This window comes from Plectrocnemia conspersa, unplaced genomic scaffold, assembly GCF_051122295.1.
Source record: "Plectrocnemia conspersa isolate PC_06_02 unplaced genomic scaffold, ASM5112229v1 ptg000006l, whole genome shotgun sequence".
NCBI classification, from domain to species: Eukaryota; Metazoa; Arthropoda; class Insecta; order Trichoptera; family Polycentropodidae; genus Plectrocnemia; species Plectrocnemia conspersa.
Window position 1 is genome coordinate 9,565,629 of NW_028277170.1, and position 26,385 is coordinate 9,592,013.

At 30.5% G+C, this 26,385-nt stretch overlaps 1 protein-coding gene across 1 annotated transcript in view; it reads left to right on the forward strand.

Moving 5' to 3' along the window:
- The first annotated feature begins 3,130 nt into the window (after positions 1 to 3,130).
- The window catches only part of LOC148234189 (LON peptidase N-terminal domain and RING finger protein 1), a 67,790-nt gene continuing 44,535 nt past the window's right edge, over positions 3,131 to 26,385 (forward strand). The window contains exons 1-2 of the mRNA XM_088187899.1: positions 3,131 to 3,270; positions 22,159 to 22,582. Coding sequence (XP_088044025.1) covers positions 22,204 to 22,582 — 379 coding nt within the window. The 5' untranslated portion in view covers positions 3,131 to 3,270; positions 22,159 to 22,203. The remainder of the gene's footprint in view (positions 3,271 to 22,158; positions 22,583 to 26,385) is intronic.

The following is a 26,385-nucleotide window of genomic DNA, read 5'->3' on the forward strand; positions in this document are numbered from 1 at the left end:
ATATCAACAATGAACGAAACGACCCGATCGAGTTTTTTATGTGTTCTTCTTCAACAATTCATCTTTCGCTTGGCACTGAACCAATTTTATATCTTACGAATCGCGCGTTGTTGAATAACGAAAATTCTGACGCGGCCGACATATATTTAGTAACGCGTGAAAATTACACGGACATTTGCTCAGGTATTGCTGAAAATATAGTATCAGAGAAATTATGCTGCTAGCATGCAAATGTATAAATTATACAAAAATGTGGTATTATTTTTTAATAAAAAAATATAGTGGTTTTGATTGAACTTTATAAATCGATTTGTTTTCTTCGTTTTTAAAGTCAGATCAAAAATTGTAATATTACCGAAAATGTAATATTATTTTTTTAAAAGTAGTATTAATATTGAATTCGTTGAAAAGTGACTATAATATATTTCGGTGTACTGAGCAGCAAAACGTTGTAATGAAATGTACTATAAGTGAAATATTGCATATAACTTCATTCATCCGAAATCATTTTATATCTATTATGCTAACCTATGGATTAATTCATCGATATTCATGAAAACCGAGCTATCTAACGAATCTATGCAAATCCTGAACACTTGTAACAATAAAAACAATATCGATATCCAGCATGGCATGCGTGTTCCCTTGTCAAATACTACACCACAATTTAATATTATTATTTAAGATAAACAACTACAGCCTTTATATTGAAATGTTTATATTTTATAATGTTGATAAGGCATCTTCCATAAATTATTTTACATGCTTAGGGGGGGGGGGGGTTAACGGAATTGTATCAGTGTGAACAAAATTGTTGCCCATATTGAACATATGACGATGATTTTAAAAGTATGATTTAGAAAAAATATTCATATTTTAAAATAAAACTAAAAAAAATTAAGGCATGGCAAACTTTATCGCAAGCCTTTGAGAAATAAATCATGATGACATCTACTTGATTACCTACATCGAGATTTTTCGTCACAAAATTAAAAAAAACAGAACAGATTCGTTGTTACAATCTCGATACAATCAAAACAAGTAACCAAGTATGGTTCGACGCAAACTTTTGGTGTTATGGTGTTGTATAAAATCAACACCGACCTATAATTCTCTATCTTAGATTAGTTTTCCTTTTTATGTAATTTTCCATACATCGGGAAAGTATTTTTTTTAACGAAAGGTTTAAAACAAACAACAAAAAATGTCAATTTTTAAGCATACCAACTGGAATGAAATCAGGATCTTCAATTTTTGAAAAATACTAAAGGTCAGAAATTGTGAAACTTTCGATCGATAGACATTCCGGTTTATATATTTTTAAGTCGTCGTCTGAATTTTAACTCGTCGGAGTTGCGTCGAGCTAGCAAATGTATTCGCTATTTTCCCGTCACCTTGATAATGGCATTCAAGATTCATTCTTTTAAATCTGTGATTCGTTATAATATATAAATATTTAAATACACATTGAGAGTTGCATGGCACAGTAAATTTGTATTTTATTTTATTGTAATATACATAGGATATTATTTATACTTTTTTGAGGTAAATAGAGAAACACAACTATTCCCCACAAAATTATGTTTAATACCAAACAATTGTATGATCTGTGTAATTGAGCAAGTTTGCCTAAAATATATATGTACTATATACAGCTCTATTATTCAATTTTAAATTTTAATTATATTTGTACTTCGCACAATAAACAAAATCGTTTGTTTAAGATTCGAGATAAGCATCGTTTTAACCGTTTAATTTTAAACTAGCTTATGAACTAACGTATGTCGTTAAATATTTGCGTAAGGTAAACGCCCATTGACCGCGTGCATTAGCAACGTTAACACTTGGTAATTGAAAGAGATTGTGTTTATGTATTATACATACATACATTTATGTTACAAAAGTCACATTTCATAAGCTACATTAAAAGGTTAACAGATATGAGTAATGTTTAATTTTTTCCCCCACATATTTGTTTGTTAGATGTTATACATTTTATTTCTTTATAAACAATTATAAATAGATAACATGTTTTAAGCATATTCGATACAGAAAGTAATTCATGGGGTGCTCATTTTTGAAAAACGTTGTTTTAAAATTTAAACAGGTTAAATGCGAATGAGCGGTAGCGAGTGAGCGTTGGTCAGAACAATGAACACCCTATGAACACAACAAAACAGGTTCTTGCAGGAATTGTACGGCTTTTGTTTCGATACAAGGTGGTATGAACACGTTAATTATCAATGAAAATATAATTGTACACAAATAATTGTGTATAGTTTAAGAATATATAATTATACTAATATTTCTGCTCCTGATTTAACAATGTAATTGCCCCAAATAATACGTTTTAATAACTCCTTGATTACGTTGCTCTTAAGGTGTGAACACATTTTGGAGGTGTGTTCAAAAAGCGATGCATTTGATCAGTAAATAAATTTATTGTATAATATTTTATTTTTTTAGATTATATATAAAAATATATTTTTTCAAGTGTAGCTACTGGAAGGGGGATGGGTTACCCTTTGGTGACACAGTATTTGGAGAATGTTGTGACTGGTGGTAGCTCTTCAGTGGCGCTCAATAGGCCAAGGGCGAAGCCCAGGTGACAAGCGCAACTTCTACATCCGTTCTGAAGGGCGACTTAACTGCGACTATTGCTCGGATTATTCATTCTGGAGTCTTAAAAACGTTATTAGGAGATTCAAATGATTCATCGGAATTTCAATTATTGAGTCATATATTTCCTGTCTGTGTGACACATGCTGGTCGTGGCTGCCAACATGTGTCACACAGACATATTATTTTTATTTGTATTGTTCATTGAATTTATGTTAGTGTTTGATGCGATTGGTGTTGATTGGCATGCGTAACGGCGTAAACTGAATATACATACTTCTCATTGTTACAATCGGTGTGTGGCAGCGTGTCACACACTTTTGAGCCCTTTTGCAGCCGTTGCGCAAGCATGTGGGTCACGGTCAGCAGTTGGGAAATGCTATATAAAAATGCTTTCTCTGTTCTGGGCGCCGGCTCTGTCGCGGTAGCCCTAGTGCCGGTGGCGCTTCGCGGCCGCAACCGTTACTACGACTTGTTGCGTCGTTCGCTCATCGTACCGCTTCGCACTGTTGTTCGTGACCGGTTCGCGTCGCGGTCGCACGCGTTTCACTACTAGTGCAGTGCGTTGTCAGTGAAGCGCGGCCGATTCGAACCTGGATATTGACGGGAGTGCACCTGCGGTCGAATGCCTCGCCGCTAGCTTACTCACAGGTATGGCGGTGAATCAGTGATCCTTTCAGTGAATAGTGAATTTGGTGAAATAAATCAGTGATCATTCCCTATGCACATACACACATATGCCCACCATAAAATGAACTCCTATTTTCTATGTATATTTTATTAAAAAAATATTTTTTACAAAAATATTATGTCATCATCTCGTCATCAAAATTTTATTTTTGCATATTTTAAATAGTTTTACTAGTTAACCACAATCAAGTACAATATACGTATAAAGTAATATAAAATATTATTTTGCTAATTGAATATGAACCTCAGAATTGCTTCAAATATAAAATTTTGATTTATATAATCAATTATTACATCACACATTTTTCCATATTTGATCTTGAATTATTTTGAATGATACAATATACATACGTATATGCATAAATACTAATTTCAGTTTATATAAATCTACAAAACATATTAATTGTAGAATAAATTTTACAATAATTTTACATTTCATTTAATTTATATAATCGATTATTATATAACATCTTTTTTAATATTTGATCTTGAATTTTTTTAGATGATTTCGATCTATATCCTTATTGAAATAATTTTCTTTTATATAAGTACATAAAATACATTAGAATCTAAGCGTAAATTAACCTCATATTTGGAGAATAAAAAAAGATTTATATAATCATTTATTACATCACATTTTTTTTAGTATTTGATCTTGAAATTATTGAATAATTACGATCTACATATAATAGCACTATTTTAGTTAAATGTAATTTAATTATAGCACAAATATATATCAATGATTATATGAAATTATTTCAATGATGTATTTTTTGCAAATCATTTTTGTCTATTTAAGACTAGGCTTACCATAATTATGAAACTAAACCGGGAATTAAAATTATAAAAAAGTTATATCAGAAATATTTGTTTATTTTGGGATGTGCTGAAAAAGGTCATCTCAATTTTTTTGCGAAACTGGGACCGATGGGAAGAAACCGGCACACTCCATATAAAAAACGGAACCGAAATGATGATGTGAAACTAGGACATATGGTAATCCTATCTATGACTAATTTGAGTGCATATGTACAAAATATCTTTTTGTTAATCCATGACACAGACACGTAACGCGGCACTTTATAAATAAAAAATATATATAATATATATAAATATACATATATTTATTACATATATATTTATATGTATCATATAACATCATATTTATTTTTATTATTGTTCTAAAAAATATCTAAAATAAATTGCAGCTTTAAATAATTTAAACGACGTTATAATTAATTTATTAAAATAAGTAAAAATATCATTTTATTTATATGGACACATTTATTGCTTAAAAATAAAGGTATTAAGGGTTGTGGGTGTGAGGAAGCGATGCTTATGAATGCTCACTGCATATATTGTAGTTTGCCGCCAGTCAATCCAGAAACAACACATTGGATATTCGGTATATCAAACAATCTCTCAGTTTTCTAATTAGTTAAAAGATTTAGACCATTTTTTTGTTAAATAAAATATTTATAATGGTACGTTTATCACTATAGCTTGATATATGCTGAAAAATTATACATTTTTTCTGCGGTAATTATTTTTTGCCAAAGGCATCTTAAGTGGCTGAGTGGTGCTGAATCGAATACGGATTTCTTATTTTCATCGCAGCATTATTCATTTATCCCTGCAAGTAGCAATCAATTATTATTTTTTGCGAATATATATGCAGAATAAATCGCGATTCATTCTGCATATATTTTATCAAAAAACAACGAACCTGCTAGATCGCAGAGCAATTCGTTTCTGCGGTGATATAAGAAGAATTCTGCGACGAAAATAAAAAACTAAGAAAAAAATGATGTAAGTGTTTTTAATTAATTTTAATTTACATCGTCTTCTAGCTGTGTTGTTTTTTTTCTTTTTTCTTTAATATATTGCCTTTTCTATAAAAATATAACAACGTACAAAAGAGACGGCTAAAAAGTCGATCAATTGGATAGCAATAAAATTATAAATAAATTAAATTCAATTAAACACCTACACAAACACCCAATTTAAAGATTCTGATATTTAGCAAAAATCGTAATTAATTGTATGCACAATACACGTAAGTGTATTCATACACAAACATATGTACATGTAGCGTAACGAGAGTTCAAGAAGTATTTCATAACAGATTCATAGTTACGTATTCGACGGTATCGTCGTCATGGCGTTTCTTGTGTAAGCCCTATATAATTTGTGGTTTTGTTACTCGCGATTGTAACAATGCAAAAATATTATGAGTAATTATGTATTTTGCAAACCTTGAATCGTTTAAAAATAAGGATAAATATCTAACGAATTTGTAGTTCTTATTTATAATTAATGAATGCTTTATATTTAATTATTTATAATCCTCTGATGTCATGTCCGATTCCAGACGTTGGCGACCACCTTATTGATTAGTTCCAAGTATCCCTTCTGGTCCTTGGCTGCACGAAACCCTTATTCAGCTGTCATCCCCATCCATAGGCGTATATTTCGTAACCATGACATCTTTCTTCCGACTCATTTTATACCTTAAATTGCTCCCATTATTATGGTATGAAGAAGCTTTTATATCGGACTTTGTATCATGTGTCCAAAGAATTTCAACTTCCTCCGTTTGTTGGTTGAAGTTTGTTAATTCATCAATCAATAATATAATTCAGTCATTGGAGATTCTCTTAATCCATTGAACTTTTAGCATACGCATATAAAGCCACATCTCAAACGCTTCCAATCTATTTATAAGACTTGATGAATTAAATTCTTGTCTGAAAATGCAAGTGCATGCTTGCGAGATCAGCTTTAAATTTTAAAACTGGCTTTTAGCAATTCGATGCGTAATTTGATCTCTTCGTCGAGGTCGACAATTTACCCAACTACACAGGTATTTGAAATGCTTTACCCTCTCAATTTTATATTCGTCTAATGATAAGCTTACCGGGCCTACGGGGAGCTTGGTTATAACCATAAATTTTGTTTTATCGATGTTTATTTATAGGCACTGTGGGGGTTCTTCTTCGTATACTCACGCAGTAAATAGCATAACCACGATAATTACAAGAATGAACATGACAATGGTATAATATAAACAAAAACTGACACTGAACGGACCACCACAATGACCCTCGTATGTCCAGAGGAAGAAAACGATTTAGTCTGCTTCTTTTATTTTTTATGTAAATTATATTCCTCGTGTTTCTTTTAAAATGATATATCATTGTATTCTATCTTATTATTTTTTTTTCAATTTCTTATGCCTGCACTACACTCTCTGGAAGTTGGCCAAGGTTGGCAAAGGACGGAGAATATAGTGGGTTACTTCGGTTGAGTTCGGTTCTGCCTGCTCTAAGATATCTCGGAAGCTGTTCGAGGTTACCGAGAACGGGAAGTAAAGTACTTCAGTCGACTTGGCCAGCTTCGAGCGTTTCCGAGAATTATCGGCATTTTTTCCGAGTCAAAGGGACCGAACGAGCGCGAGTGGTGAGATACTTCCCCTTTCGCTCTCTCGCGTGCTAAGTGACGAGAGTGAGAGAGATAATGATACGGCGCTTCGCAAACTGAGATAGAACGAGTAACTCGGTTTAATTTCAGTATGCGCGTATGCGTTCTATGGTTAACACGCACGACGTGGTCAACTTATAATACCACATGCTACAGTAAGACGCATGTTAACATTCTTTTATGAATATAAATTATAAAATGTCTTAAAAAAATAAATTTATTGCATTATTGTCAACAAAAAAATAATTTATATTTTATTCGTATGTGTATCTAGATATGTACATATAATATATAAAATAATTAATAAAAAAAATCTATTAATTATTATTCCTTCAAAGGTTTCTCAAGTGTCGAACCCTTTACCTTTTAGTCTCGATTCCGTTCGCCATCAGATTATCCCTACGATCTCGGTAGGAATATTTTGGCTAAAGAAAAATTCCACTAAATGTCACTTTCAAAAGCTTTCTGCGATAAATATCCCAAGATGCTCTGCTTTGTTACACATTTCATTCTAATGATCCGTCAGGTATTTGCGTCATCTATGTCGCTTCAGTTCGAAGCATTCTCGATTGAATCCCTGAATAACCACTTCTTCTTATTCTTGAGATTAATTTTAATAGGATATTTGGTTATTATCCGTTCTTGTATCCCATCGCCTTTCTATTAGGAGCGTTGGGATACGATTAACTGGGTTCTCACAAAATGTGGGTTGCTGTGGGGACCAAAACAACATAATAAGATTTTCCGGAAACTAATATATAGCCCTCGTCGACGCGCAGATGTATGTACCAATCAAACGCGACCAAGAATTAATGAAGCTCGCGAAAACAGAGGACAAAATTTAAATAAATAAAATAGTCTCAAATAAACAATCTCACGCAAAAAAATGACATCTTATTTTAAATACGTCATGTATTAATTCGTAATAAAAATCTTTTTTGGACTCCGGAACGTCTTGTCGCGTCCTATATTGATACCCGTTGGTGCCAGGATGTCCGCACTTGCCAACTCGCCTGTGGCTATAGCCATCCGGCATCGCATATTGAATATTTAATGTCAGCTACGAGGAGTCAATCCGGTTCGTATCTTTTAATTTTAATATTTTATGACCTTTATTTTATATCATACTATGTATTATTTTTTCGCGTATTGTAATAATACAATTTATTATTTTTTACCACCGTGACACGAATAGTGTTGCTCTCGCTTGTATCTAACCAAATAAATTGGCCCTCACACTACACCCCCTTTAGCAATTTATAATTGCAAAATTTAACTAGAAAGAGAGACAAACACCCAATAAACATTTATAATTGCATTATTTTCTGGTAATAAGCAAGAGTATTCATATTAGTGATTCATAATAATAAAATGTATTTGTATTATAAAAAATGTAGATAGTGGTGATAAGATTATCGCCTTTATCGTACCTCTTATATGTCGAGTGTCTTTATGTGAACGTGAGAATTACAATTTTATTATATGTATTTTAATATTATAAAATTATATTTTTGAGATTAAGTCTCATGCGTATATAAAAATATATAAATTTAAATAAAATATGACATACCAAAAATGTATATACATCGATGATGTTATTGAATTGTACAATTTATTAATTCGATATAGATAAATATATTTTGATAAAGATAATGTATTAAGTTGATTGTTTTTGTCTTTGTTACTTATTTATCTTGTTATTTTAATTTCAATTTTAAATTATAATCAAAATTATGAAATGTTCAGGCGCTCTATCTAAGCCATAGTCAACAATAGAGCCACTGAAGCGACTGTATTCACAGAGAAGTCACTTCAGGGGCTGCTTTAATGTAGTTAATGCTGCTGTAAATTACTTAACCGCTTTTCTAGCTTTATTTGAGCACTGGAATATTTTAAAATACGCTCTTAACGCTGATAGATCATCAATTTAATGTTTTTAATTATGGACACAATCAGTTAAAATAATACATATTCACAAAGTTGAAATAAAATATGTTACTGGATGAGGTATTGCTGAAGTTATTTTTCAGTCAATCGAAAATAATCGATACATACGACCAAGTTTATAAATAACTTTTTGTGCTACTTTTCACCGAACTTTTCTTGACTTTCATTGTTTTTCAATGCTACAAACAGCCTTCCTGCACATTCTTAAGAGGAAAAAACTTGATATTAATGAACTGGAATTCCTCCAGTAAATCGTTCTCAAGGTCTTATTCATAACCAAAAAGGCTTGAGTGGCAAATCAATTTTAAAAATGTATGGCATCACTGAAAGAATATTCATCGACTAGAGAAAAATTATCAGCTCAGTTGAGGAGAAAGTGACGCAATTTGCACTACTCTTATTTCAAATCATCACTCGTATATTAAATCAAGATTCATTCATCTTTTTGCTCGATACCAAGTTATTCGCAATCCGAGCTTCTACTGTATATGATTATATTTTCATATGCACAATTAATATATTCGTAATAAATTAACATAAAGTTTAAACATAGCTGAGTGTTCAATTCATCCTGGTTGTGAATCTAATATTGTGACTTGATTTTCTTAAGGGGTGGTTTTTATTTAATCACGCTAGCGATGCAATGCATGTAACACAAATGAATTCATTTTATATTCAGAAAGTAGCAAATTGTAAAAATAATAGTTACTAAAAAATTAGCCTAAAGGTCGCTTTTGATAAACATACTCACCTGCACAATAATAAATATTCGCTACCTAATAAAAGTGATCAATGACAAATAAATATGTTATTTATAATATTTGATATTTCGAAGGGACTGTTAGGATTCATCATTTATTTATTTATTTATTTATTTATTAAAATTATAACCATCGTGACCTGACAGGCAAACCTAATGCGTCACGATAGTCAAAAGTACTAATACATCATAATACATACAAATATAAACAAGACAAAACAACAGACACAAATCACCTCAACAGGTGTGCATTGTCCCATACGAACTGAACCAAAACTCCATATGTGCAAGAAAAAATGTCAATATTTCTATGGATAGAATTGAGCAGATGAATAGCCTTAGCCAGAGAAGAGTTGGCAAGTGCTCCAGTTCTACACTTAACAGGCAAGAATAGTGCACGCGACCGAGAACTATAACCACCTTCAGGAGCCCACATTTGAAGCTGCTCGAGCACTGAAGGATTGTCTACGATGCCCTTGAGCAATTTCCAGAAGTGTTTAATTACATAAACACTTCTGCGAGTCGACAAAGAAACGTATCCCAGGGCTCCCAAAATAAAAGCACTGGAAAACAAGAACGGATAATACCCGTATTCCTTCAAGTATAAATATCGAAGAAATTTACGTTGTACTTTTTCCAGCTTCAATTCATTACATTGATTCATTACGCCTGGGATCCAAATGATGGAGCTAGTTTCTAGTATGCTGCGGACTAGAGTATCATAAAGAGTGCGCAATACTAAAGTATTCCTGAAGTAACGCGCATTTCTCAAGATAAAACCGAGCATTTTTAAGGATTTGCTATGAGTCTCTGCAATGTGCTGGCTAAATTTCCAACGTTCTTCGAAAGTCACTCCTAAATCCTTAGTTGAAGAAAACCTTTCCAGAAAATATCCGCCTAGATGGTATGAATATTTTGCCGGCGTTAACGACCTTGAAAATGAAATTGTGTGACATTTCTTTACACTGAAAGGCAATTGGTTATAGCAAGCCCATTTCCATATAGAGTTGAGATCCTCCTGTAGGTCGAGGGAATCAGAAATCGAATGCATTTTCTTGTAAATTTTCAAGTCATCTGCATATAATAAAAAATCTGAATGCTCTATTGCTGTTTCTATGTCATTAATGAACAATAAAAACAACAATGGACCCAAATTGGATCCTTGAGGTACTCCAGTAGGGGTCTTATATCTTCTGAAAAAGAGTTATTATACTTGACGAATTGATATCTATTGGTCAAATAATTTGAGAATAGATTTATGAGATCATCACAGCTAAACAGCTTTGGTTCTGACCTTTTATATATATATACATAATTATAATAATCATGGCCCCCACGTCCTGAATCTGGCTCACAGGCAAACATGTTAATTGGTACCCACTGCTTTTCGAAATATCGATTTTTTTAAACTAACTTGCATACTATTTAATTTGAAAAAATAAAAAATTCTTGAATTTAAAATAAAGATTAACTTATTTTAAATAAAATTAAAATTAAAATACACAACACTATTAAAAAAATCACTCATCAATAGTTTTTTACAAACAACATTTGGGAGTAATAGGGTCAGGGATAACCTAATAATATACTATTATAGTTTTAAATTAAATTCTCAATTTGAATAAAATAAAAAAAATATGTTTTTGGTATGTTTGTTAAAAAAACATAATTTACATAAAATAAAAGGCTAAATACAATTTTCATGATGATTCAATAATTATTTACAATATTATTTACACAATTATTTACATTTTCGTTCACATAATTATTTACATTCTTATTTACACAATTATTTACATTTTTATTTTAAATTATATATACATATACGTGTTTGTAAATTATTTCAAAATACATTTTCTTGATTTTATTGACGCAAACTTTTCAATCGTTTCGCTATTTTTATATACTTAATGTACTATGTTTTTTTGTTTGAAAAAATATATGAGAAATTAAAAAAAGCAATAAAGAAATAAATTAAAATATAATTTTCTTACTGTGAATAAAATTTGTTGAGATATATACTTGTATTTTGAAATTTGAACATATATTATTGCTTCCATTCTAAACTTTTATTTTCCTTTATCACATAAATCTCACTGTCCAGCCAATTAAACTTAAAAATGTTAATTTGATATTTATGTGTAGAATTTAAAAAAAGATGGGATGTTATATTTACTCTAAGGTAAAAGATAGATATTCATTAACATTTTCTCCGGAGAAATTAATAATAACGAGAAAAGTTGTACTGCAGAAAAAGAACTTCTTTAAATTATACAGGCTAAGTTTTGTAAGAACATATGTATGTGTGTAGTAATTATTATATTTATTATATTAAAATTTGTACGGATTATTTAACATAAAAAAACTAGTTTTATGTTTTTAAAATTAATCATATTTTCTTATGAATTTCTTTTTCTCAGATGAAATTTCAATATATTATATTAGGTTTGAGCATTTTGAACTTCTGCATCGTCAATGTTTGAACGTAGATAAAATACGACGAATCCAATATTTGTCTTTACTTTGCATGAAATGAGTATTAAGTTGTTTAGTTAGATTTACAAAGATTTTTAAAACTGATCTTGGGCGCACATGAATCTCAGAATTTAAAAAATAATTTACTGCCACTTTTTATGCCGCTTTTGTAGTCACTCGACCTGTACAACGAACTCCAGTTATTCGACCTGCACAATGTTATTTAAGGTCAGACTTTGGCCAGTGTCGATGAACCGATGCGTCTCATATTATTTATCGTTAAACAATGCAAAAATGGTTTTCAAATCCAATTTAATATTTGAAAAAAAAATGTTAAGGGGTGTACTCATTTTTTTATACTATGTGTCATAAAAATATTATTTTTAAAAATCTAAAAAAAACCTTAACATAATTTTAAATGTGGCCTAAAAATATTTAATCAAATACTCATTTTTAATAACTATTAAATTATACCTATAACCTGAAGGTGCAGTAATTTTATATTTTATCATAATAGCGCTTAATGAAAATGAAACTGTTTACTATGCAAGTAAGGTATTCGACACTAGGAAAGTAATTTAAACTTTTTGAATTTTCGATTATAACCTCACACAAGCCGATGCAGTTAAGGCTTTAAGCGCGCTTAAGCGATTCTGCGAAAGACTGTTACTGAAATTTTATTGCCTGATAAATAAATATTTTATTATTTTAATATATTATACGATAAAACTCTTACTTTTACTATACAACTTTAAAGAGAGATAGTGTAAAGGAATTATTTATATTTAAATAATTTTTAGTGAATTTATTATTCTTGTAATTTTAACACAGCAGATATACTTCTTAATGATACACAAATAACATACCTACCTCTATTGACGTATGATACAATAAGTATGATTTTATTAAAAGTTTTTTTTATTAAATCCGCACAGGGCTTAGAGATGGAATAATTATCTGAGCTCTATCGACTCATTGCGATTACCCAAGAAATTTCCTTAAGAGACATTGAGCTAACAATTAAAACTGTGGACGCTGATAGCTAATTAACTAAAAGCTAATTAAAATAAACGCATATACGTATGTATATCATACCAATATAAAATAAATTTAAGGTATTATTTAGACTAAATAAAATATATGTATTTATATATGTATTTAATACAATGATGAGAGCAATAATTAAATATTATTAGGACTAGAAGTCGCAATGTTGATAAGCGAAATCTTAAAATATTTAATGTATATATTTGAATAGACTTCAGTTAAACTGAACGTTTTGTTAAAAAATGTTTCTAAAATGACCTGCTTATAATACAATTGATACAAGTAATATAGTTGAACTGGCATCACTGAAGTTTGTTATTCTCATAACGAAACTAAGAATTGTATTATGTTCGACTTGTGTCATTATATGAAGGTCAATTTGGTGTTATTAAGAACTTATTAAAATATATAGTATGCTCTGGTTCAAATACAAATTAAAAAGGTGAAGGACAATGCAATGCATCCATAAAATATTATACATGGGAATGATAATATATTTGTAGCATTACAGCAGATAATTACAGACCAGTAACGTTGCTCTTAGCAGCTACAAAAGTATGCAGGTGTATGCTTCTTGAACAGCAGTATGGTTTCCGTCATTGTCACTAAGGTTTTTTTCTAAATCAGTTTTGAAATCATTAAATTCTGGTGTACAAGTCGACATTATTTTATCAAAAAAGTCAATCATGATTTACTCGTGAATAAATGATATATTTTAGGATTTTCCGAAAGTCTCATGAAGGTATTCATGAAAACTTATTTTCAGAAGTATATAATACCTGTAATGAAGTAACGCAAGGATCCAACTTATGTTGTTTATTAATGATATATTTTTATTATATGAAGCTTTTTCAAGAGAGAGAAGGCAATTTGGGATTCTCTCGACCTATATGAGGTTTTCGATTATTAATGGAAGTAGGATTTATGTCATAAAATGTCATACAATTTAATTTTCAAGGTCATCTATGCCAGTGAAATATTTAATAATTCTACCATCTCTGTGGATATATTCTAGACGGGCCTTTCTTTACTAAAGATGATGTGACGTTTGAGAAGCAATCAGATCGCAGATTGACAGAGTATTACGTACTATTTTTGATGCCCTAATCTGCAGCATACTAGAAGCTGGATTCATTATATGGATTTCAGGCAGCAGTGCTCGAAAAAGTATAGCGTAAATTTCTTGGGTATTTGTGTACATGAATCAATTCCTGTTTTCTAGTGATTTTATTATGGGAATGTTGGGATCCGTTTTGCTGTTAACTAACAGAAGTGTTTATATAATTAAACAATTGAGGTATAGTCGACCATCCTTCGGTGCTCAAGCAGCTTCAAATGTGAGCTCCAGAGGGCGGTTATAGTACTCGGTTGTGTCCTCTGTTCTTACCTGTAATGGATAGAACTAAAACACTTTCCAATTCTTCTTTGGCAATGGCCATTTGACTGCTCAATACGATACATCGAGATCTTAATATTTTCTCGTGCATATACGGTGAGTGGGTTTAGTTGGTATGTGAAAAGCCACATATTTTAACGTGATTTATGTCTGTCTGTATTTAATTATATATATTATATATATACACACACACACATACACATGCGCGACACGTTGTAATAATTATTTGATTTATAACGCTTTTAACGTGTATTTGCGACAAGTCTTTTCTCACGATCATCGGATGGTTCCGATGGTGTAAAAGTTAATTACGATATACTATTTTAAGCAGATTGGATAGTTAGTATGGCTTTAAAAATTGACTTTTAAACAAACTTGTACCATTTCAAGCTTTGGAAATTACGGCCGATATACAAACCTAATTAATATATATAAACCTAAACCTTTGGTCTTAGCAGTCTGTTCGGTTGGTCTCTGATACTACCCTTATTGTGCGCAAACTCTCCCAAAGTCATGAATCGGCGCGAGTCGGCGCGCGCCGTCGCAACTTACTCATGGCGCGTCCTCAGATGCGGGCGATCGTGCCCAAGCCGCCCGGGGGCGGAGCACCCGTTGTTCCGCCGCCCGTCTCATGCCAGCGCAGCGCCGCATAACCCACTCGCAGCCGGTAAACACAATTTGCTTTTATACTAATTATATATAATAAATTTGTGCACGTGCGTTTCGCGTTTGACATTGCGCGCAAGTCCAACGCCGCCAATGTGTTACGCAAACAATAATGAGTGCGCGACTTACTACGAACGTAAGACAGCAATGCAGCTCTGATGCTAGATATGTCGAGAGCTATTGGATTGCATAATTTTTTATATTATCAGATTTAGGCGATTTAGAAAAAAATATACTTTTAACAATGGTGTAATTTTTTTACATAATATGTAGATAATAGTGATTATCAACCTTTTATCTCTTAAGTACATAGTATAGAGATGTATTAGATTCGTAAAAATAGTGACACAATTCAATTTCAGCGTAAACGTGTAAAGCATCACGTACTGATTATACGTAATATGTATCGCGAATATGGGTAAAAACTATATAACTGATTTCAATAATATTTTGCGTTTAATTATTATTAATAAAGTTAAAAATTGAAATGGTAATTATCAACCTTGAAATTTTTTGAAATTATGAATACATTGTTATATAATATTAATAAAAAATGATTCGATTCGATACCGGTAGTACCGAAGGTCAATTTTTGTCATAATACCGGTATTACTGGTATTGCAATCCCTAAATATTAAACGTCTGGATTATTTCTTGTGCTTGAAAGTTTGTGAATCTCCAATTTTTTAATATATAAAAAACATAATAAAATCATAAATTAAAACATCATTTATTCTATTATTTATTTTATTTATTATTAAAAATTATAATTTTACTAAAAATCAGTATGCTATATCTCAAAACGGGAAACCATGCACCATGTCACAGTACATATAGTATTATACATACATATCTTTAAACACATTTTTTTGTAGAATGTGAACAAACATTAGCAAAGTTTTAAAAATGGTTTACATCATAATATGTTTATATATAAGGCTTAGCATTTTATATACTTTTTAGAGAAGTGGAATTCTGTTCAACTTACATATTTTCTTGCGAGATTGTTGTACATTGCGTATGAATTTAGAAAATAAATAACAACAACGTGAAAGCAATCTTTCTTGTAGCGCTGTTTTTATAAAGAAATTTACACTAAAAAGGATTCTCTGTTTTCTAATTATAAAAGTTTGCATACTGCTTTCAAGCAATAGGAAAATCTTGGAAAACTTGATTGCATTATAATTATATAATTTAATATTTTAACCCAGGTTTTTTTTCGCGTATTAGTTACTGACTTATTTCCTCTTTTGTAATAACGTGTGTAAATACGTTAAAAAGTGAAAGAATCCTATCGATAATAACTCGTAAAACTTCATGATTTGCATTGATGAAACCGAACTAACCTTGCACTTTAATAAACTGAAAGTATATTCACTTTCGCAGTTTTATGAATGCATTGTCTCGAAAGCAACTCGAATATAATAACCGTAGAAAATCTACAACAGTAAAACGGGTTATACAAATGTATAAATAGCTTGAAAGTGGCTATGTTTAATGGTATTTTTATTGTCTTATGTATACATAATTATATTGAAGCTAAAATACCGTTATAGAGCAATGCTATATATAATAATAAAAAATTCAATTCAAACAATTGCTATTGCTATTTAACTTCAAGGTCATATCAACAACTTTAAATGCTATAGAAAAACATTTCGTATTTTTCAGTAATGTATTTTCATTAAATACGCAAAAGGAATAAAACATTTTAAGAACAATATATATAAAAAAAACGTTTCAGACTATTTATAATAAACATCTTATGTAAAAACTGTTGTATTGCATTGATTATAATCCGTTTTAAAATATATATATTTAAACAAATTGTATCCTCTCAATTGAGACTATATTATAAATAAAATAATTTAATAATCGATTATATCAATAATGCAGTTGGCCAATGCTGCTATCGAGTGAATCTTCATTGACACACAAAAAATTAAATTATGTATTTTATTCCTATATTTCAACATTGCACTATTACAAATGCGTTTTAGTAGCGCAACATAGTAACGCGTCAACAGCGATAGTGTGCATCACCGTTTATAAATCTATGCGCACTAGTTTCAAATTGTGCAACATTTTATGCACACGTACACATATTATAATCTAATATATTATGCACGTGCATTATGTGAATATTGTATAGTTGAATAATTATGAACTATGTAGTATACGACATTATTGATACGTGCGCTTTGTCGTCTTTTGTGTCACGCTGTTTCTGTGTCCATTCAGAGCTGTGCGAAGAAAAATCTGCGCCCGGGGCAAGCCTAAGTTTAGCGCCCCCTCCCCTCATATAGATAGTACTGATACATGTTTTGTTTAACATATTAAAAAATTAAACAAACATAGGAAATTCTAATTTTAATTTAAATATGAAATTTCTGATTAAATATCAGACGTTGTAAAAAATATGACACAAAAATTAAGATTTTTATACTGTACTTGTTACAATTTGAAGAAAGTTTCACCCTTCTCTTTAAAATTGTTCTTTCTTATTTTTACTCTGGTCCTAATATAATATAATATTAACCGAGCTATAATATTTTTTTAATTTTTACAGCCACCTGTAGAAAAAAAATATATTCTATAAGCTATTTATAATTCTATCTATATCTAATAATTGTGTTACTTTGTTTTCAATCGAAAGATTATCTAAATTGCTCAGTCTATCATGAGCTATTAAATATCTTAAATAGTTTTCGACTAGTTCAGGTTTACTGAAGGTTCTTTCCGATGAAGCTGCGGTTACTGGAATACTTAAGAAAATTTATATCCTGTCTCTATATTTTTATAATTAGCTGTCTAATGAAATCTTAAAATTAATTAAAGAATTTCTAAATGGTTCATTTTTTTAATATTTTCACCCAAAGGCCAACTCATTTTCACTTGCGCACTTTGAGCAGTTTGGAGGACAATCAAAAGAAATCTAAAATAACTTAGTATTATGTCCTCGCTTCACTAATCAACTATTACTTCATTTTTAATATTATTCTAAGTTGGTTATTTTTATTCCTGAATATCTTACGGCAGAGTATTTTTGGTTAATTAATTATTAAATTAATAGTTTTAATAAAAATATCGCAATTTTACTGTCAATATAATTTGATAAGCCCCATAACTTAAATTATTTTAAGCACAACAAGCCTTTTTTTAATTTGTAATGATAATTTTAACCACCCTTGATTTAGGCGCCTAAAATTTCATCTACAATATATATTATTATTATTCGGGTTTAATACATACATATTTTTTATTGTCTTGTATTTTTTGCAGGACACGGTAGTATTGAACATAAATATATAGAACGAATGCATACAATAAATTAGTACACTCTATGACGTAAAATAAATTATAAAATCAAGAAAACAATCAGACATTATATAGTCCAAGCGTAACAGTTGCCAACAAACTTATAGTGGCTGTATATATTATAGTTACATTTTCTAAGAATAAATAATGCACAATAATAACTTAAAAAAATAATTTCAATACAATACAGAATATCGAAGAGTTACTATTATATTTATATGTTAAAAAAAAGGATAAGCGAACTTCTTCATTTTATTTTAGGTTTAAGCAATAAATAAAACACATACTATATATGAAAATAGCACATAACAATCATTGTTATTAACTCAAAAACCTATCTGCAATTTTAAGTTGAGTAATAATCATCGAAATTACTATCTAAGAAAAGTTGGTTAAATATACTGCAATCAAAAAAACTTAGATATTTGAGTTATGACCCTACTGATTTAACATCAATAAATCTGATTAGCAAAATAAATAATACAGTGTAGCTGTAACAAATTGCAAAAGCATTATAAATAAATAATAATTTTCATTGCAAATGAATGTACATATATAAATTTCGGCTAACCCATTCTAATTGTATGTACTGTCGATTGTGAAATAAACATAATTGTATCATGTCATTTTATTGCGTCTTGAGCTAATTTGAAGCTTCCTTAGTTAAGAACTGTCCATTTTACACAATTTGTTTTTGACCTACCCACTCGATATTTATTTTTAAAGTATAACAATAGCCTTTTCAATAAATCCGCATATTTTTAATACTTCTTTTGAGAAAATACTTATATTCAATGGAAGGATTGTTTGCAAGCGCTTTTCAGGTATTTTTGTATGTGTTGCTATTGTAGCAAAGTAAAATCGACGGATAACAATAGGGTACGTACTTTATATACGTTAATATGTGACTAATATGATTAACGCTTTGTTAAAAGTTTTAATTGTTATGCAACGAAAGCAGGGCAGGTCGAATAAAACTATAAACGTGAGCTTAATCAAGAGATGCTTGTGAAACAATTTGCACTCCGGTTGATACTGGAGATTGTTGTGGAACGTTTAAAATAAATCGAGTTAACAAAACTTTGAATTAAAGTTAACTGTTAGTGAAAAACTAAAGCCAAGCATTGAATAATTAAACATTGTTCTATCAAATAAGTATATTCGGAAAACTGTTTAGTTTACTATACTTAGTATTTTCGTTTAATTTTCCAGTCAGTTTGAGCAGGAGTTTTCAATCTGTTCTACGAGAAAATGATAATTGAAATTCCATCAAATTCTTTTTTACTGCTTTTAATTTTTGATTTACTGAAAAGGTGGAATTTTTTTAGCAGATGCAGATTATTTGATAAAAGAGAAGTAAATGTAAATTCAAGTATGTCGTGTAAATATAAATATGCGCAAATGAACAAAAAAATAATGCTAAATACTTTACATGGCACATAGTGTCCTCGAGCTCCACAATTAACAAAGAATTGTTTTTCAATTACATTACATTAATTGTCATGTTTAGTATCTTTAAACGTTGTTTAGTCGGCTAATCTGATAGATGTTCATTCATTCGAAGTTAAAGTGAAAGCTTCAAAGCTAAGTTTATGATGTAATATATAGCTAAATGCTAATTCATGCTTACGAATTTTACGAATAAATCCAAGGATTCAAGAGTCGGAACATTTTCTTTAAAGATATTGAATGAATACGTAGTACCCATTGTTGTCTTCATGATTTGTTTTTTTTTTTTAATATAATGAACATTGCGTTGCCCATATTTATGACCAATTATTCTCCTGACTGTTTATAAATATTCCGTGTTTCAAACAATAAGAAGCGCTTAAACAATCTTCCTTACATTCGCGTACTTCTAAAAATATTTTTTACGCTGATCCTTTATTGTGAGTATCAATAAAAACCTTTAAGACGACTGTGTACAAAATCTTTTTGTCCTATTTATTTTTTCATTTTTATTATATTGTCGAAAAAAATATGCAGACTGAAAATCTTTCTTCTTTTGGAACAATAAGTCCATCTTTGACAAAATAAGAAGTTTCAAATAAGAACTATACGAGAAAGGAGCTCAATTTTTTTTCCTAAAAACAGATTTATGAGATTGATGATTGTGATATTTATGTGCTTAAGATATGATTTATTAAAATAATTTTATATTAATTACTGATAATTTAATATGTTTTTTAGAACATCGCAATAATATTTATTTTCAAAATATTATTAGATATTTTATTTTATAATACCGGTAGTATCTAGGATCGATTTTTGCCTCAGTACCGGTATTACCAGTATCACAAACCCTACTCTGGAATGCTTCTTTTAATTTTTGGTAAGGCAGCTTCTATAAATTATGAGACAGGTTTAAGGGGGAGGGGAGGGATTCGGAAGTATTGTGACAGTCTATTAAAAAATATGACATCATAAATTTGAATTTGTTCATAAGGATGCACAATATATTTTTATTATCATTTATTTTAACAAAAAGTTTTCTTATAACAGAAATATAATGCAATTCACCAAGTTCCAATGTGTCAGCGTGTGATTTATTTACTATAAATTCTTATAAATATCGAGTACATATTCTGTTATTATTATACAGAACTTTTGCAAGAAATTATTTATGTACATCGCTTGCACATAAATACATATATACTATATATAATACTATTGTCTTTGTAAATCAAAATAATTTTAGCTCTGTGACGTGACGTATGGGGGGAGGGAGAAGGGGGTCTGGCATAGTGTGACACCTTGTGACATTGGAAAGGGCGAGGGGGCTAAAATGTATAGAAACCGTCTAATAATTGGTGCGTTTAATTGTGTGTGTATGCATGTTTGTGGTGACTCACAGAATATGTATTATATATATACATATAGTATGTATCAGTGGCGTACCGTTATTGAACTAGAGGGACTAGACAAGTCCTTTAAAATATTTTAGCTAAAATTTAAAAATAATAACAATACAATATTTAAATCGTTGACCATATTATTCATACTCGTTGTGTGCGTTGGCGTAGGTCAGATTTGTAGGGACTATACTTCGTTTCATTTAACAGAGTCACTTTGAGAAATAACAATTTGACGTCTTCAAATTATTATCACTATACATATGTAAATCACTACTTCAACATAAAAAAATTACAGTAACATTTCTAATTTTGTTAAATTTGTTGTAACGTATTGGGGTTATTTCTGTCATGTTACAGAGATTTAAAATAAATAAATATATGATAATATAATATATAAAAAAAATGTTAATATGAAAATCATCATTTCTAACTTTTTTATATATTTTTTTTAACTTCTAGTCCCCTGTTTTAAAAGTTACGGCACGCCACTGATATGTATATATATATATATACATATTTTTTATTAAGGCTGTCATGACACATTAGGGAAACTTATTAAGTATTGACATCAGTTTTATAATGAATACATAAATACATAAAAGGCCCAAGATTAAAAATCACTTTAAAATGTTATTTGAGGTTGTACGACTAAATATAATAAGACATAATATTTTGCATAAAAAAAGTTTTGTATGAAGAAAATTTATATTTTTTTATTATTAAAAAAGTTTTTTTGCGTGGTGTAATAAAGCATCATACAACTATACATTATTGGAATACGTCGCTTGCTTTACCGCGCGGCTGCGTCATCCCCATGCGGTCGTCAAGCTCGAATGCGCGCCACTCCCACCCGTTACATAATAAATAGTGTCACCCATGTAATCTTGTATTTTGTATGATTGCAGCTGCGCACGAGGGCGGGTCGATGCGGCGGTGAGGGCTTGCCGCCGATGCAAGCAGGGGCGGAGGAGGCGTGCGCGCTCGCGGGCGTGCTCGTCGCGCGCCTGCACCGGGGTGCGCGCTCCAGGCCTCGCCGACCCGCGTCGTGCAGCTTCGCGTGCCCCGCGTGCGGCGACGTGCTGCAGCGGCCGGTGACGTCGGCGTGTGGTCACACCTGCTGCCGTGCGTGCGTGCGCGCGCGCTGCTCCGCGTGCGGCGCACCCTCCACCACCCATCTCACCACCAACGTTCTCGTGCAGAGTCTCGTCGAGCGGTGGTGGAGCGCCGAGCTGCTGAGCGCGCGTGCCGCTCAAGATGCCGAGCGCCTGCTACACTCCAAATCAGACCCGGAGGCGGCGCTCAACAAATGCAACAAGGCGCTGCACTTCTGTGAGTATCTTTATTATGTTTGTTATTGTTTGGCGAGCGTGGTTTTGTTTTGACATATTTGGCGCAATAGGGTGACGTTTGCGCAATGCGCGGCGGTGCGGATAAACAGCATTATTATACAAAAAAATGGATGATCGATTTATTCTTTTAGTATGGGTCTTGGTCCGCTGCACTACATTATTCGCTCATATCCTTGATTTTCTCTAACATATCATGCACTATCTTATTATTGTGTCTATCTATTGTTTTTTTAACCTATTGACATAATTTTTATGATTAATTTTCAACTCGCGAAGGGTAGATCTTCTTCTTACTCTAATTCCCTCGAGGATTCGAATAATTTACAACCATTTTCCATTCAATTTTTGTGCATACATATATGTATAAAGTATTTTTTACGTGTTACACCTATTACACATATTGAATTAATTAAAAATAAACTTATGGATTTTTAAAGATTGCGTATTGACACACTTCTTTATTGCTATTAGTTATAATTTATATTAAGTTTTACATACATATTTTAATTACTGACCTTATATGATTTCTTGAGGCAACACTGGATTTAATAGACTACTTGGCTCTCGATCCAATCCATATATGAATGAAAGCTGGAATGGTTAAAAATCTCCAATGCAATGGGCATTCATTTGTAAAAAATCTCATTTTTTCGGTAATACGAATGCGCGAAACGCTACGATTATTTTGTTTGCATTTTTGCAATTTAATTTGCTGCGTAATATGCACTTCTTAAATCGAGTGACATTATTATTTACGCAATATTTAAACACATTGCTACAAGCTCGGTTTGAACGAAATGCTAGGGTAAAAAAACGCAGGTGTTCCCTTTGTATCTAGCGGCTTCGCTTGTATGCGAATAACCGTTATCTCATGTATGACTCCGTTAAGTGTGTTACGTGATTAACAGTTTCTACGAATATTTTTTGCCGGCTGCATTAGATAGTCTTGTCATTTTACTAACAAGTTGGGCCCCACAGTAGTATCCTACCCTTTGTGTCTTAAGTTTGTTATTTATTTATTGTCACGTACAGTTAATATACGTGAGGGTGTATCCGTAGGCCCTAGGCTTAAACTTTGGATTCCGAACGTCGAGCTGAACTAGAGTAATGTAAAGAGAGAAGCGGTGGCTTCTGAAGTTGGGTCGGCCTCCTCTTGGTCGAAGTTCGTACGAACCTAGTGAGTCCAACCTGGAGAGCTCTTCGAGTTCTGATGATAAATTGTTGGGTATCCTACCATAGGATAAATTTTTTTGAAACATATTGTTGTTGCCCACTAGAGCAGATTATCGCCGGCCGTTTGGATAGCAATCCCGAATGCACGTGCAATCTTTTCTCAAAGCATTTGCGACGGATAAATTTAAACTCTCTGATTTATGGCAGGTTCTTTGACTTAATCTGAAATAACAAATATTTTTTTGTATATCATATGCCGAGGCTTATGATTTAATAGCATAATATTTAGTTTCTCATGGCTGTAAATGAAACCCAGACATTACAAAAATATTATTTTAATATAAATGTATTATTTCTGTTATTTAATGACGTATATAATTTATCGCTGTCATTAAGTATTTGTCTTTTTCGATTTACACAAAAAAATATGCAGCGATTACAAATCAGTCTTTTGTAATTAATGATTTAATTAAATGATTTTTTTTACATAAAATAAAAAAATATTATTATTATTTTTAACATAAATAGCAATTTTAAAATATGTATGTCTTGTTGCATCTGAATGATTTAAGCTCTAAAAAATAATGCACTTATAACAAGTAAAAAAATTTCATACATTTTTTGTAGTGATTTTAATAATAAAATAATTATATTTACTACTACTCATAAATATGATATGAGATAGAGCACAAAACTAAGCCACCACGTTTTAAAAATGTACTATATATGCATATATATATATATATATATATATATATATATTTTTTGCGTGTTTTGTCAGATTTTTAAATAATTAAACCATAATACATTAAGGAAAAACTAACGATACTGCCAAAATCAGTGTGTAATTTTACATTAACGATCTTAACGATCTTATCGACAGCTTATCTTTAATAAATAAACAAGTTTTTTGACATATTCAAGTAACTATACCATATATCTTTTCTATATTAGATTATAAAAAAAATCATTGATCTTTGCGATTTATTTATATTTTTGTTAACTTTTATATTTTATCATAGATTTTTGCATTATTGTTTGTTTTGTACTACTGGATAAATAAGAAAATGTCATATAAGTTCAAAATAAATTATTTGGCTAGTGTATGTATCACTTTGTAGAGAAGTGCTATTTTAAACAGGTGGTTAAGTATATTTTCAAGTGACTCTCGCTTTCTTCGAACAGTAAACATTTTAAATTGCCCTTCTGAGAAAAGCTATAAACATTACGAGCATATCCACCTACATTCAACTGAATAAACCAGTGTACTATATTTTAACTGGCTTACTAATAATAAATTCTAATATTAAAATTAATTGCAACATTTTATTTAAACAAATATTTTAAAGATATATTAACTACAATAGATTCATTAACAAATCATCTAATGAGCGATTTGTAATTTTATTTAATTTAAACATTAAAACAAAAATTTAAAATTTTATAAATATATAATTTAGCGCACTATTATTATTATTATTTCATATTTTTGCTTAACTTACGAAATAAGCTATGCGTTTTTGTGTTATTTTTTAAAATATAATTTGCGAATTTTCTGAAATAAATATTAAGTTGACTGTTTTCAGTTATTAAAAATAGCAAGCTTTTGAAAGTTTTACATACTATATAGATTATATTGTAGAAGTAGATGTAATTAAGTTATTATCAAAATACATTATAAACTTTGTCGGTAACTTTTTAATATTATATAATTATATAGTTTTGCTTAAAATTGTTTATTCAACATCGCTCTGAATTGTAATGTATCCATTGCTTAATTAATTGCACGTACATAAAGGTGTACATTAAATAATTATTTATATTAAAATATCGCGTTATTTAAACGGTTAAATGCTGATGTGCAAAGTTTCAGAGTTATTAAATTTCATTGCTTAGCTGCACGAGAAATCTTATTAATATCACTTTTTGTGTCACGCAAAAGTTTTGACATTTTATTTCTAATTAACGTCTCCGGTTTTAAAATTAGTTTTTATAACGTTGATAAAGACATTTTACTTTTACGTAAACTTAGAATTATACCATAGAAATACAATTTTATTTTGACAATGTGTATTTACAAAATACAAAAATGGTTATATTTTTGCATTTACATTTGTTTGTACTTTATGTACTTGTGTACATATATTACGTAACCCAAAATATCGTTTTTTAATTAACCATAAAAATAATACTTTTACATTTTTATTTTATTTATTAAAAATATAATTTTTCATTTTCCCACATCTCGGGTCATTTTCCATTAGGGTAAAATGTTGAAGGCTTTGATTCAGATATTCCGATAGCCGCTTTTTCAGTAAATAATAGTCAAGGAGCAAGGGAAGTAAATGATAGTCGAAAGGAGCAAGGTCTGGAGAATACAGTGTTGTAGAACTATTCGACTTCTGTTGAAAAGTGCAGTTCTTATAGTTACTTCCTCGTGCAAACGATTAAATTTATCACAATATAGGCTTTCAGGTTTAAGAATTTCGTTTTACACAATCCCTTTGCAGTCCCACTATATACATAAAATAACTTTTTTACAATGAACCCGGGCTTGGAGATAAGTTTTGTTACTTGACACTGTAAATGATCGAAATCCAAATTCAAGAT